General features: G+C 65.1%; 3 protein-coding genes across 3 annotated transcripts in view; all 3 read right to left on the reverse strand.

The window, feature by feature from the left end:
* Positions 1–3307, reverse strand: part of CHLRE_08g381550v5 (uncharacterized protein) — a 5177-nt gene extending 1870 nt beyond the window's left edge. The window contains exons 1-7 of the mRNA XM_043065275.1: positions 2582–3307; positions 2382–2429; positions 2161–2230; positions 1578–1697; positions 1207–1273; positions 816–842; positions 1–236 (exon numbers count right to left, since the gene is read on the reverse strand). The exon at positions 1–236 is cut by the window's left edge and continues 1870 nt beyond it. Coding sequence (XP_042922276.1) covers positions 108–236; positions 816–842; positions 1207–1273; positions 1578–1697; positions 2161–2230; positions 2382–2429; positions 2582–2942 — 822 coding nt within the window. The 5' untranslated portion in view covers positions 2943–3307 and the 3' untranslated portion in view covers positions 1–107. The remainder of the gene's footprint in view (positions 237–815; positions 843–1206; positions 1274–1577; positions 1698–2160; positions 2231–2381; positions 2430–2581) is intronic.
* Positions 3308–3821: 514 nt separating this feature from the next.
* CHLRE_08g381600v5 (uncharacterized protein) lies at positions 3822–8467 on the reverse strand. The gene is made up of 7 exons (XM_043065276.1): positions 8163–8467; positions 7471–7883; positions 7170–7217; positions 6752–6821; positions 6278–6400; positions 5827–5920; positions 3822–5545 (listed from the first exon to the last, which is right to left on the reverse strand). Exons 2-7 carry the CDS (start codon positions 7808–7810, stop codon positions 5381–5383), a joined length of 840 nt encoding a protein of 279 aa, XP_042922277.1. The 5' UTR covers positions 7811–7883; positions 8163–8467; the 3' UTR covers positions 3822–5380.
* Positions 8468–8632: 165 nt separating this feature from the next.
* On the reverse strand, positions 8633–14477 carry CHLRE_08g381650v5 (uncharacterized protein). Its single transcript, XM_043065277.1, has 10 exons — positions 13860–14477; positions 13104–13634; positions 12442–12508; positions 12055–12161; positions 11723–11789; positions 11011–11073; positions 10707–10790; positions 10229–10306; positions 9814–9924; positions 8633–9205 (listed from the first exon to the last, which is right to left on the reverse strand). Exons 1-10 carry the CDS (start codon positions 14186–14188, stop codon positions 9074–9076), a joined length of 1569 nt encoding a protein of 522 aa, XP_042922278.1. The 5' UTR covers positions 14189–14477; the 3' UTR covers positions 8633–9073.
* Between the last annotated feature and the right edge of the window lie 155 nt (positions 14478–14632).

The raw sequence follows: 14632 nt of genomic DNA on the forward strand, positions 1-14632 counted from the left end.
CGCGTATGCATGGCAGTCGCCGGCGCACACACGCACACACATGTGCGGCAGCTTTCCTAGCCACTCAGTACGCCCTTCAACCCAATTCTTCACTCCGTCCAATCCAATCACCTCTGCCTCTTCTTGGTGCCGGCGGGGAAGTCGGAGCTGGCGGCTCGTGGCGAGGGCTGGAAGCCGCCCGGGCAGCCGACCACGCGCCAGCGAGTGCCGATGACGCCCCAGCCCAGGTCCGCCAGCTGCGTGCGTGTGAGGGTGTGTGTGTGTGTGGGGTGGGTGGGTGGGCAGGAGTGGGCAGAAGTGGGGTGAGGGTGGAGGTGTGGGCGTGAGGGTGAAGGTGTGAGGGAGAACAGCAGGGTGCGGAGGGGTGCGTGGAGTGGTGGGGTAGGTTGGGGATGGACGGGGTTCGGGGGAATGGGACGACGGCGTCTGGGGAATGCGGATCTGGGCACAAGGTTGCAGGCAAGGCGGGGAGTGCCACCGGTGGTGTGGTGGTTGGTTGGCTCGTGTGCGTGGCTTGACCGGGGCAGGAGGTTGTGATCAAACAGGAGTGCCAGCGCGGGGTTGTCGCGCGCGGGCGGGTTGGAGTGCTCACTGGCAGCAGGGTGCGTGTGTGTGGGGCTCCTGGGGTAATTATGTGGTGTTGACTAGTGATGTGCGGCAGCAGGTCATCGTCGGTAGGGTGCTGCTGCGTACGGAAGCCTGACACGCACGTCACGCACGTCACGTCACGCCATGCCACGCCAGGTCAGGCGGCACTACAGCGCGCGGCCGGCCGCACACGCTTGCTCCTGCCCTCGCAGCCCTCGCCCGCGCACCTTTGCGAAGGCCTCGGAGCTCAGGTCCTGCAGGGGGCAGAGAGGGCGGAGGGGGCCAGGCAGGGCGTGCGCGTGGAGGTGGGGCGTGGAGGCTGGGAGCGTGAGGCAGGCAGAGTGAGGGAGCGAGGCAGAGTGAGGGACTGAGGCAGATGAGTGAGGGAGGCCGGTAGCTAGGCCGGTAGAGCGAGGGACACACGAGGAAGCACTCGGGATTCCGGGGACTGCCATTGCTACTGCCCCCGCTGCCCTCACCTGGCCCCTCACTGCTACTGCCCCCCACTGCTACTGCCCCCCACTGCTACTGCCCCCCACCGCTGCTGCCCTCACTTTTGCTGCTGGCCCCACTGCTACTGCCACCTCCCCCCTGCTGCTACTGCCACCTGCTCCTCACCATGTGGTACATGTCGCCGCAGCACCAGCGGCGGTTGGAGTACTGGTTGGCGGGGTAGTAGCAGGGGCTGTAGCATGCAGGCAGCAGGTGGCAGCAGGGGCGGCAGTAGCAGGCAGGCGGCAGCAGCAGAGGGGAAGTGAAGCGCAAGGTGCCGTCAGTGGGCGTAATAATGTCGGCAACAGTCGTAATGGAGCTTCAGGGCAGGCGCATACTCGCCAGCGAGGTAGATGACAGTAGCATCAATGCGGTAGTGGGGGCGGCGGGTGGTAAACGCGTGGGATGTCTTATGCCACATGTGTTATATGCCCCATGTGTTATGCCCGCCCCATGCGCCTTATGGCATACGCCACATGTGCGCCGCCGCCGCTCACCAGGTGTCGGTGACGGTGACGATCACGGAGCTGCCGTTGTAGCAGGGCGAGGTGCGGTCGATGTGGTTGCCGTAGCCGTCGTTGAAGGAGGCGGGGTTGCACTGCACCTCGTAGCAGCGGCTGTAGATAGCAGGCGGCACGGGGGGCGGAGGCCGCCGGGGAAAGTAGTAGTGGGTTTATGTATGGCCATCATCAGGGGAGAGCCACGCGCACGCACGCACGCACGCACGCACGCACGCACGCACGCACGCACGCACGCACGCACGCACGCACGCACGCACGCACGCACGCACGCACGCACGCACGCACGCACCTCCAGCCTCCATCACCAGATCCCGAACCCGCGACAGTTCCACAACCAGACCCACGCACGTCGGCAACCCCTCCTCCCATCCCATCCCATCCCATGCCTCGCCCCCGCCCCCGCCCCCGCCCCCGCCCCCGCCCCCGCCCCCGCCCCCGCCCCCGCCCCCGCCCCCGCCCCCGCCCCCGCCCCCGCCCCCGCCCCCGCCCCCGCCCCCGCCCCCGCCCCCGCCCCCGCCCCCGCCCCCGCCCCCGCCCCCGCCCCCGCCCCCACACGCACCCACAGCTGCCGGCGTAGTCGTCTGCCGTGTCCGACAGCGCCACAATGTCCTTCCCCGTGGAAACCATGCCTGTGTGTGTTGGGGACACAAAACGCGCGCGCTCTTGTGTATGTGGTGTGGTGTGCGTGCAGTGGGACGTAAGGGGCTTACTTGGCGTAGTGCACGCACGTGCACAATGCGCCTCACCCTGCCTCAACCTATCCCCCCCCGCCCGCCGTACCGTTGGGCAGGCCGCCGTACATGCAGCTGCCGTCATCGATGGAACCGCCTGCAAAGCGGGAAAGCTGTGTGTGTTAGAAGGGAAACAGCAGGACAATAAGCGCGAGCGTGTGTGTGTTTGCATGCGTGCGTGTGTGAGGGACAGGGAAACGGGAGCGGGGCATGCAGCATACACGCACGCGCATGCACACGAACACGCACCTCCCATGCTTCCATAAAAGGTCGCGCGACCGTAGCGCCAGCCACCACCACCGCCGCCGTCATCGGCTCGGGCTGCTGGCGTCGCAAGCAGCAGCGTCGCAGACAGCGCGGCAATCAGCACCAGGCAATAGCGACGGATGGAGCAGGGAAAAAGGGTGGCGGCGACGGGGCCCGCCGCGGCGGCGGCGGCGGCAGCGCCCGTCACAAAACGCCGTGCGTGCCGCCGCTGCCGCGGCGTCGCAGCCACCGCCGCCCCACCCGCCGCCCGCCGCCCCACACCTCCACCGCCACCGCCACCGCTAGCAACCGCACCCATCACGACGCTCTGACCCAAATCGCCCTTCCCTGAGTAGTGCACCATTATTCTTATTCGCTACCACGCTGTACCAGCGGGGGTAGGTCGCGCGCGCGCGGATCACACACACCACCGATTAATAACGAACTAAACGCCCGCCGGACACACAGACCGCGGCGCGCGTGCTTTGCCTGTGCTTCTGTGCGTGCGTTGTCGGTACGAGCGGTCAGGCCCCGTTGTCGCCGACGTCGACTTGTCGCGCGTTTGCCAGTCGTCGTCGCCGGTTGATTGCTCCTCCCCTTCGCCGTCAGCAGCAGAAACCTAGCGACTGAAATGCGCTCAGTAAGTAGTGCTGAACGCGTTTGCCTGCTGGCTCGCGAGGCGCAACGCCCGGCGCGGCAGCTGCTGCTGCTTGACCGCCAACGCTCACGGAGGTAGTTTAAGCCAGCTCGCGTTGCGAATGTAAATGGCGCCGGCCTTGAGACTCGGCGCAGCGGGCGGCGGCGCGACGGGCGGTTCCGCGTCGCCTGCAAGCATCAGCAGTACAGGGGCGGGAAAAAGAGGCGGGGTCGACGGCCGAACGCGCATTGTGCCCGCGAGCTGCCTAGGGCTGTTTGTTTGATTGATCAGATATAAAGCCGCGGGCGCGCTGCGCGGAATGCGCAAAGGAAAGGGCATCGGCGGCGCAGGGTCGCAGCAGGCCTTTGACTTGCACCGCGCTCGGCGCCGCCGCGCCGCTCGGCGCCGCGCAGGCGACAGGGCAGTAACTTACGTGACAGAGAAAGCCTTGCGCGGGGCGCGGAGGAGAATGGGCGTCTGGGTGGCGCGGTCAACAACCCGCCCGGTAGTGCGGTCTGCGGTGAGGTCTGCGGAGCGCTCAGCGGCACGTTGCGTGTGTGCGTTGTGCAGGCTCAGAACGCAGTAACAGTAATAAAGGACTGCGAGATGGAGAGTCACGGGATTCATCAATTGAAAAACGCGACATTTTGGCGCCGTGCGTGTCCGCCGGGGCGCAATTGGGCTGCGCCTGCATGCGGCTTCCGCCTATTTCCGCCCTTTCCCTGGCGCACAACGGCCGGTGAGCTAGCGCGCGTACCAGCCACACCATCACAACATACTTCAACAAAATGGCGATACAATCAAAATGCAGGCAACAGCAGCTCAGTGCTCCGCGGCGCGGGGTTCAGCCGTTTGGCCGTTGGCGCGCGGCCGGTTCGTTCCCGCGCCGTTTCCGAGGGTCCACGGCGCGGGGGCAGCACCGCACTGCCAGCTGGGCCCCCCCAGGTAGGGCCCCAGAAAGAGGCGGACCCCCCCCGTCCCCCTGCCGACAGCTCCAGTGTAAGCCAGGTTTAACCAGGTTTAACCATGTCATGATTTGCAGGACCAACCGCAGCCCCATTGCAGTCTTACACGTCGTGCGTGTGCGTGCGCGTGTGCGCGCAACAGCGAGCGCAAAACATACCGTGCGCGTCAGCATGCATACATGCAAATGCCTTCCGCCCCTTGCTTTCCCGTGTGGCCCACCGTTCCGCCGGCCCACCGTTCCTAACAACCCTTACTCCGCGCGTCACGAAAACATGTTGCCTGGCTGGCCCGCCTCCCGTGCGTGCCCGCCGCCTAACTTCCTTCACGCACATCCTGCACCTTGATTGTATTGCAATGCCGCCCGTGCATCCTGCTGTCTGCTCTGCTCGCTATTACTGACGAGCACTTTTCAAACCTCCACGCCTCACCACTGTGCCTTGACCTGGTGAGCAGACACATAGGCACCGCCCACTGATGCCGTCCTCATCCTGCACTCCTGCATTATTCACCTATGTCAGGCGTATTTAGGGGGAGCACACCCACCCACCACAGTACATCGGCGCGCCCAAACACACACACACACACACACACACACACACACACACACACACACACACACACACACACACACACACACACACACACACAAATCCGTGTCATCTATCCGTGCTTGCGTGATTCAGTTGAAGTTCGTTCCCTAAAGATGCCGTACTTGCTGACAAACCGGCGCCTTGGTTGCCGCGGTATATATGCCTCTCAACCATGCCGCCCGCAGTACCATCGCCACGCACGCACTCACACCCAACCGATGACCCAACCACCGCGCACACCATGGATGCCCGCACGCACGCAAGCACGCACGGGCACGCACAGCCAGCCATAACTAATCATGTTTGCACATGAACATGCCATGTTTCGTAAGATGACACGTGTTTCCGCATCGCCCACTCCTCTGGGCACCACACAAACACGCACGCACGCCTGTCCGTCGCAGCCTCACATCATCACGTCCTTGCGCCCGATCGCGACAACCACCACAATCACTCACACCACCCGCTCGCTCGCCCGCTGGCTCGCTCGCTCGCTCGCCCGCAACCGCGATTCCACATCGCCTGCTGCACATCATGCCCGCCCGCCCTGGGTCCATCCACACTCTAGCTCCACAAGCACCCAGAAGCGCTCGGCTTCCTTCCGCTCTCTCAGTTCTGGCTCCAGCTGCTGCTGCTGCTCGAGCTACTGCTGCTGCTGCTGCTGCCGCCCTGCCAGAAATCCCACGAGTTCTGGCGGGGCGTGGGCGCCGAGTAGCCGGGGCAGGACACCTGCCGGAACTTGACGCCGATCACTCCCTCACCCAGGTTGGCGATCTGGGTCGGGGCGGGCGGGAGGGCGGAGGCAGCGGAGATGGAGGGAAGTAAGGGCAAGGAAAAATGCAAGGAAGGTGAAGGTATGGCAAGAATGGGTAGTGGGCGGCAAAGTACACACACACCGTGCACACACCCTCACCCACGTCATCTTCCGGTGCCCAAACCCCAGCCCCAAACATGACTCCATCCCACCCCTCCAGCCACACCCAGCCACACGCCTAAACGCATTCACACACAGTTTAACCCCTGCCCCCACCGCCCTTCCCCACCCCCACACACACCTTGCCAAAGGCGATGTAGCTGAGGTCCAGGTGCCGCATGTCGCCGCAGCACCAGCGCTTGTTGCTGTAGGCGTTGTTGGGGTAGTGGCAGGGGCTGCAGCAGGGGGCGGGCGGGGGGGGCGGCAGCAGGGCGGCAGCGTGTTGGGTGCGGCAGGGAGCGAGAGGGAAGGGATGCGGAGAACGGCAGGCGGACTGGCAGTGCGTGGGGTGGGGGTCGGCGCAGACACCCCGGGCACACATGCATGGGCCGCGCCCATGCGTGTGTGCCCCAAGCACACGCTTTCACAAGGCCCCAGCACGCCGCAGCCCTGCTGCGTAACCCCCAGCCCCCAAGTCTCCAAACCCCACGCCCCACGCTCCACGCCCCACGCCACGGCACGCCACCCCCGCACCCACCCACCCTCGTCATCACTCGCCCCACTCCACCCCACCCCGCCCCACCCCGGCCTACCAGGAGTCGGTGATGGTGACGATGACGCTGCCGGCGCCGTTGTAGCAGGCACCGCTGCGGTCCAGCCACTGGCCGTAGCCGTCGTTGAAGGAGGCGGGGTTGCACTGCACCTCGTAGCAGCGGCTGCAGATAGCAGGCGGCACGGCGGGAGGAGGGAGAGGGTTGCGGGGGAGGCAGGGAAGGTCAGGTGGAGGGGGTTGGGGGGTTGTGAAGGGTGGGATTGGTCCGCGGTGGGTCGCGTGTCACGCGACTCCCGGTGGCAATGCGCGGGTACCCGCACGCGGCTTCAGTGGCAGACGCAGACGCAGACGCAGGTGCTGGTGCTGTCAGGAGAGGGTCAGTGACACGATCAATGCCGTGCGCACACGTCCACCACCACCACCACTGCTGGTGGATCCCTGGTGCCCACTAGTGCCCGCTCCCGCGGCGGCCCCGCCGGCTCTAGCTAGCTAGCTAGCCAGCTGGCGCACTCACCCGCAGCTGCCGCCGAAGTTGGGGTCGGTGTCCGACAGCGCCGCGATGTCCTGACCCGTGGACACCATGCCTGTTGCGTGTGTTGAAGAGCACAAGGGAAACATTGCGCGCAGGACTAGGAATTGCGTTGCGTGTGTGTGTATGTGTGTGTGCGTGCGCGCGTGTGTGTTTAAAACAGTATGAGTCGCCCGAGAGTGTGTGCATGTGTGCGCGTGTTGCTGCGACTGTGTGTGAGAAAATGCACGAGAGATGTGTGTGCGCGCGTGGCGGGATTGGCGGGTGCGACGGCGGCGACGCGGGGCAGCGCTACCTCAGGTGCTGATGGCGGCCGCCACTACTGGCCCCGCTCCCAACCACCCCACGCCACGCCACGCCACGCCGCCTCAACCCTAACCACCACCCCACTCCCCCGCCGTACCGTTGGGCAGGTAGCCGTACATGCAGCTGCCCTGGTCGATGGTAGCGCCTGCGGGGTCGGCGGAGGGGTGGGGTTGCGAGGTTAGGCGGGGTAAGGGAGCAGCAGTGGGGGTCGGGGGTTACATTCATGATTAGTTAAGGAAGTGGTAGACGGGGGGAGGAGTTCATCGCGGTTATCAGCAAGGATGGCACACAGCACGCACGCCGCGCGGGCCCTGCTCAGTGCTGCTCCTTCCCTCTCTCCCCACCTACCCTCGCCCTGCCATCCGCTCCACCCCTCCACCCCATCCGCCCCCGCCCACCTCCGTCGTTGCCGTAGTAGGTGGCTCGACCCACAATCCAGCCGTCCCAGCCGCCGTCAGCCACTGCGCCGCGCGGCAGCACCACCAGCAGCAGGACACACACCGCGGCCGCCGCCGCCGCCGAGTGCAGCGCCGACCGCGACCCGAGCAGGCGGCCGGCGCCACTGCCAGCAGCAGCAGCACCAGCAGGAGCGGCAGCAGCAGGAGCGGCAGCAGTAGCAGCAGCGGCGGCGGCGGCGCATTGGTGCCAGCGGCCGCCGGGGTGGGAGGTGGCGGCCGTGGCCGAGGCCGCGGCGGGGGAACTGGCGCCGGCCGCGCGGGCTTTGGGTAGCAGCTCCATCGTGCTGCTGGAGTTGCTAGCGTGAAGGATGGAGAGCGCGGTTGCAGCTAGAGCCGCTGCTTGAGTCGGTGGCCTGCAAGCAAGAGGCCAAAGAAAGGCGGCAGCGCAAGCGGGCGTCAGGTATGGGGCGCGAGGAAGCGGGCGCGCTTCGTCGTCGTCGACGTCGGGCTGTCCTGCAAGCAGCCTGCCGCGCAGGGCGGTGCAGTGCTCTAAGCACCGCGCAGGCAGCTAGCAAACGAGGGCGGCCCGCGCGGCAAGCAGCAGCAACAGCAGCGGGGCGCGCGAAAACATTCAAACGCTGGCAATTCAAGTTGCAGCTGCTGCCCCCGCGGCTATCTTTTCCCCTGCTCACCTGGGGACGCCTCGAGCGGACAGTGGCGTGCTGGACGGACCAGCAGAGCAAGCGCCGACGGACCGAAGCAAGCGCGGGAAAGGCCGCGCAAGTCGTTTCCTTATCGTGTAGCAGCCTTGTAGGAGCCTTTGTTAGGCAAGCCTCTCGCCAGGCAATGCCAAAAAGCAAACGCAGCGACAGGGGCGCCGCGCGGACACAGAAATAGGATACAAGGGTCACAGCACCGGCGCGACTCGCGGGAAGTGCTGGCTGCGACTCGGCTGTCTGCTATGTGTTTGCAAGACTGTTTGAAGGAGGTCAGGGGTAGGGTTGAGTAGCGCTCCGGCGGCAAGCGAGGGCAATTTAATGTGTTCCGCCCGCAGGCCAACCCGTACTGCTGCATCCGCTGTGCATGGCGGGGGTTGCCGTCTGACCGGTCTGACTGCTGACTTTTGCAATGAGCAAGCCAGACATGCAGGCGTTAATTTCATCGCGTAAGAGCGTTACAGCACGCGTCTCGCTCGCCCGCTGCGGCCTGCACTCTCTCAATCTCGCACGCGCGTGGCCGCCCGACCCGCCAGACATACCGTCAACACCCCCGCTCGCGCCCTTCCCTCCTCCTGCCCTTTCCCGCCTCGCGCCCTTTGCCTCCGTCGCACGGCCTGCCCACCTCCCAACACGCGCGCTCGCGCTCCCACAAACGCCTCTCCCTGCACCCCATCACAGCTCCTCCCTCTCACCCTCACCTCCTCCCTCCTTCCCTCCTCCCACCTCCACCTCCACCACCTCCTCCCGCCCACCTCCACCTCCACCACCACCTCCCACCTCCACCACCTCCTCCCCCCTCCCTCCCTCCACCACCTCCTCCCGCCCACCTCCACCTCCTCCCACCTCCGCCTCCCACTCCCACCTCCTCCCACCTCACCCCTCCCTCACCAGTCCCTCAGCGCTCGCGCCAGGAAGGCGCTGATCTGGTAGGCGTACTCGTGCGGGTGGCGCCGGAAGTGGTCCACGTGCCCGCTGTCCACCCACTTGTGGCAGCTCACGTCCACGCCGCGGCCCTCCTGCGCCGTCGTGTGCGGTGTGCGTGACCGTGTGAGTGTTGTTACAGCTACAGAATCATGAGAGGTATATATCCAGCGTGTGATAAGAAGCACAAGGAAAACATCGCACAAAGACAGTGTATGCGATGCAGCAGCGTGTGTGCATGTGATTGTGATTGGGGGAAGCGGGGAGGGGAGAAGCGGGAAGGGGGAAGGGGGAGGAGGTGTCGGCACCGTGCATGCGTGTGTGTGCAAGGCGGCATGTGCACGCCGCGTGTAAAGCGGAGGAACCGCCAAGGTGCGGTGCGAGACTGCGGCGGGACCCCAGCCGGCATGTGAGGGCGATGTGGGTCAGGCGCGTGTGCAACCGAAAGCCCGATGGGCTCCGGCTGGGGCTGAAGCCCTCCTTTTCCTCCTCGGGCGACATGCCGTACACAACCACCCTCCCTCGAGGCCCTCCCTCCCCCCTCAAACCCTCCCTGCCACGTCCTCCCAATTCAAAACCTCCACCCCGCACACGCCCCCTCCTTCCTGCCCTCCCTCCCCCGCCCCTCCCTCCTCCGCCCCTCCCCCTCCCTCCCCCTTCCTCCCTCCCCCTCCCGCCCTCCCCTCCCCCTTCCCCCCCTCACCTGCACGCCCATGTACCGCTCCACGTCACCCGGCGGCGCCAGCGGGTCTGCGGCCGAGTACAGGTACAGCTGCGGGCAGGTGGGGGCCAGGTTGTACCAGGCGTCGTACACCTGGGGGGTAGGGGGGGGGTAGGAGGTGGCGGAGGAGGAGTGGAGGAGTGGAGGAGGGACGTGTGAGGAGGCGATGGAGGAGGGTTGTGTGTGAGTATGTGCGTAGGAGAGGGCGTGAGTGTACTATGTGCAAGAGAGTGTGATGTGTGTGTCTTGTAGGTAAAGAGATTGGAAAGGGAGTGCCACGCGTTATTTGGGTGCCTTCCTACCGCCCGCAGCTGCCCACACCCACACCCACAATCGCCCACGCCCCACGCCCCGCCCCCTGCCCCCCTCCGCACCCCCCCCCTTGACCGTCCCTCACCTCCTCGGTCCGCAGCTTGACGCCGCTGGACTGCAGGTAGGACTGCAGGAAGCCGCGCACGCCGCCCACCAGCGCGCCCTGTTCGGGTTTGTTGGGTGTTTAGGTGTTTAGGCGTGCGTGCGTGCGTGAGAGAGAGTGTGTGACAGAAAGAGAGAACAAGGTAAGGTAACACGCATGACTGTGTGTGCGAGGTTCAACGTGTGGAAAATGCCTGACACCCACGGCCACGGCCACGGCCACGCCTACACCCCGCCCTCGCCCGCGCCCCCGCACATACGCCCCTGCCGCCGCCCCGCCCCTCTCATGGGATGCCGCAATCTCCCCCCTGCTGATATCGTGTTCCCAATCTTTTAAGCTTGCAAACACCCAACCCCCATCCGTCTGCCCAACCCCGCTCTCCATTAACGTCTACCCCCCCGTGTGGGCTAACCCCCAGTCCCCCAGGCCCCAGTCCCCCAGTCCTCCCCCGCCTGCCCACCTGGATGCCGCCCACGTCGGGACCCAGCTCCTCGGAGGGCGTGTTGGTGACGGCACTCACGATGGCGCGAGCCGCCAGGTCGGGCTGGGCGGGAGGGTGTGTGTGTGCGTGTGTGTGTATGTGTGTGAGGGCGTTGGGAAGCGCAGGGCCGGGAGTGGGGAACCCGCGGTCCACCCGACTTCTACCAAACACATGCCATCACACAGTTACACACGCGCTGCCCCCGCCTCCATCCACTCGCTCTTGCGACCCACTTCCTTTGCCTTTGCACCGTAAACTTGTGCCGCCGCTTCCCCATCCCTACCTGCACGGCCGCGGGTGCGCTGTCCAGGATGATGCCCGCCACCTCCTCCAGCAGGTCACGCCGCTGTGTGTGTGTGTGTGTGTGTGTGTGTGTGTGTGTTAAAAAAAAACGAAACGAAAGCCCGCCCAGACGACGCCGGAGTTACTTACGGATACCTACCAATTTACCGAGCGTCGCGTGGTTGCCGTCACCCAGGTAGTCATACTTACCCGCGATAAGCCTGTAACCCCACGGGCGACCATTCGGCCTGACCCCGCGATGCACCTGTATGCGTCCATGCTCCGCACCCTGGGCGCGCTAAACAACGTTTACCCAGCACGCCTAATTCCCGTATTCCCGCCCGCTGGTCGTAGTCGAGCTCACCTATAAGCACGGGAATGGAAAGGCATTGGGCGGCAGTGTGTGTGTGTGTGTGTGTGTGTGTGTGTGTGTGTGTAAGGGGGAATGTGTGTGTGTACGAGAGAGCGTTCCGTATTTGCCAGTGTGACATGTTGGTGCGACGTGAGGTTTGACGTGTCAATGCGGCTTGTATGAACAGTGAATTGCATCACGTGCAATGCAAGCGGACCTGACCCGACCGCACGCCTGTCACATTTCCTTCCCTTTCTCCCCCTCTTACTGTTGCTGGCTGCGACTTCACATCTTGATTAATTATGAATGTACCCCCACGATGTACCCCCCACCCACCCATCCTCCCTCCCACCCCACCCACCTGCGCCACGTCCTCCACCTCGTCCATCCATCGCCACATGGTGCCGGCGTGGATGAAGCCGCCCGTGCTGCGTCACAAGGCGTGTGTGTGTGGAAAAGATGTGTGTGAGTGGAAGATGTGTGTGAGTTGAAGAGCACAAAGAGAGAATGTGTAGGTGTAGGTTGAAATGCTTAAAGGTGTGTGTGTGTGTGTGTCTGTGTGGCAGGCAGCCCAAAATGCGCACGTGCAAGACACACACATGTACACACACACACACACACACACACACACACACACACAACGCACATGCACACACACAACGCACATGCACACATCACTCCTTCCCCGCCCACCTGAATATGTGGTACACGGTGGGCATGGCTGGGTTCTCGCGGTGCAGAGTGGCCACGCGGTCGATGTCCCGCCCCGCCACCACCACGCCCCGCCACCGCACCAGCGTCTGCACATGCCGCGCGCGTCGCGAGTGTGCGTGCGGGAGGAGCAGGAGGAGGAGAGGCGCGAGTTTGCTTTGGCGTGTGACGGATTGTTGGTGGGCGTAAATACCAGCTCAAACCATCCAGACCATACCAAGCTGAACTAGCGGAGCACAGGCAGCGCTTTCCTGTGTGGCCTGGCTCCAACCCCAGCCCACACCATCCATCACCCGCCAACTTGGGCGTGCAATCCCATTCACACACCCTTTCCTTCCTCGAAAACTCCAACCCCCCCTCTCCCCTAACCTGCGCGATGGTGGGTCGGATCATGAGCACCTCGTGGTCGCCGCTGCGAGCCCACAGCCCGCCGTACCTGTGAGAGGGAGAGGGGGCCGGAAAAGGGAGGAAGGGGGAGAGGAGGAGGAGAGGAATGAGGCGGGAGGGGAAGTGGGAGGGGAGGTGGGAGGTGGCTGGGACGGGTCAGGAGGTGCGGGTCAGGGAAGCCAAGCCAAGGCTGTGGGTGCCAGGGTTGCGGCACAGCCCCCACCAGTTGCCAGGGTGTGTGCGGGCGGATGGCAGGGCGCGCCATGCGGCTGCATGCTCCGGCCCCACCTCCCCACCTGACAGATCAGCCCCAACACCCCCACGGCCCCAGCCAGGCCCGCACCCCAGCACGCCCCAACACCCCCAGCCAGCCCGCATCCCCGCCGCATCCCCCAGACGGCACACCGCCATCCGTCCTCCCGCGCCCGGCAGATGACAGCCCTGGATGCCGCTACAGAGTGCTGACGTGTTGCTCCGGCGCCCACTCTTGCGCCCTCTCTTGCGCCCTCTCTTGTGCCCTCTCTTGCGCCCGTTTGAACGTGTCCAGCCCAACATCCCCATTAAGCCCTGCACCAAGGACCCCAGTAACCCACCACCAGCCTTGCTCCTTACAAGCAGGCAGCCGGCAACCGCTCACAACTCACTTGTTCAGGTAGCGGCGGTTGGAGCCCATCCAACCGATAACAACCACCCGTAGCGCGGTAGGACTGATGATGATTGGCGGCGGCAGGTTACCGTTACCGTTACCGTTGCCGCCGCTGCCACCCATTCCGCTGCCGCCGAAGAGTCCCCCGGGGCCGCCCATTCCGCCGCTGCCAGTGCTGCTGCTACTGCTGGCGCCGCTGCTGCTAAAGAGTCTCCCGGCGGTGCTGCCGCTACTGCTACTGCTACTGCCGCTGCTGGTGCCGATGCTACTGCCGCTAATCAAAGTGCCACTGGTGCTGCTGCTACACCCTCCCGGGGCGTGCAACAGCCCGCGCGGGGGCAGGATCAGCCCGCGTGGCCCCGATGACGCCAGACACGATACCGTGCTAGCTGCAGAGGCGGAGGAGGCTGTTGCTGCTGCTGATGCCCCTCGGTCCGACAGCCCAAGCGCCAGCGGTGACGGCGACGCCACTGCTGGCGCCGTGCCGCGCGAGGCGCCGCCGGCAGTGGCGGTCCAATCCGAGTAGAGCCTACGGGGAAGCCGGGGAAAGAGGGAGCCGGTGCACGAGGTTTCAGTGAGGGGCAATGGAGTAGCCACCATGCATCATTGCCGCGTGCCGCCCCCTCAGCTCTGAACTGCAGACGCACACCCACAGCCGATTGCCGCCGCGGCCCCTCCTACTGAAACCCCGTCCACCTCCATGCCAGCAACCCCCCATGATGTTTATCATCATCACTAGCATCGAGCCCCTCACCTTGACGCTGCAGAGCCCGATGAGGAAGCCGAGGCCGCCGCCAATCCGCATGGGAGCACCGCGCCCCGCCGCCGCCCACTCCCTCCGGCCGCCGCCGCTGCGGCGCCCAACGCCCCGAGTGCGCCGCTGGCCTGCGCAGCACCCCGCTGGCAGTGGCTTCTGAGAGTGATGCTGACGCCGTGAGAAGCTGATGCCGTGGCCGCGGGAGAGGCAGAAGCTATCGCATGAGCGACGGGGGCCTTGCACGCCGGGGCCGCGCAGGCAGCCCCACGAGAGCAGGAGGCTGAGGGCCCAGCCTGTGCCGCCGCGCTGCGGGCGCCCGCTAGCATGTTGCCACCGAGCAGTGCGTTAGATGGCTCCCTTAAACCGCTTGCAGCGGGCTGCTCAGGACCAGAATACTGCCAGTGCGGATTGTGCTGATCGGTGCACGCGATGGGCGCCGGGCGCAGCGATGCTAGAGCAGCGAGTCCAGATAGTTGCGGCGCACTTGAATGTAATGTTGTTGGGTTGTTACAGACAAGCTCTGCAGTGAGCGCAGCGCGTTGCAGAAGCCAAGATGGCTTCATCGAGCACCACAGAGGCCAGACAAGGCCCCACGTAGTATGCAGATATATAGAGATAGTATCACTGCATGTAAGATATGACTGATACCAGGGCTATCACACGGCGCAGGGAGGGCATCCGGTCATGCCGAATGCTCCCCCCACCCTGCCCTCCCCTGCCCTTGCCCATGCTTGTAAGGCAATCCCGTACGATCTCTGTGCAAAACGGCA

This window comes from Chlamydomonas reinhardtii, chromosome 8, assembly GCF_000002595.2.
Source record: "Chlamydomonas reinhardtii strain CC-503 cw92 mt+ chromosome 8, whole genome shotgun sequence".
Classification (NCBI taxonomy): Eukaryota; Viridiplantae; Chlorophyta; class Chlorophyceae; order Chlamydomonadales; family Chlamydomonadaceae; genus Chlamydomonas; species Chlamydomonas reinhardtii.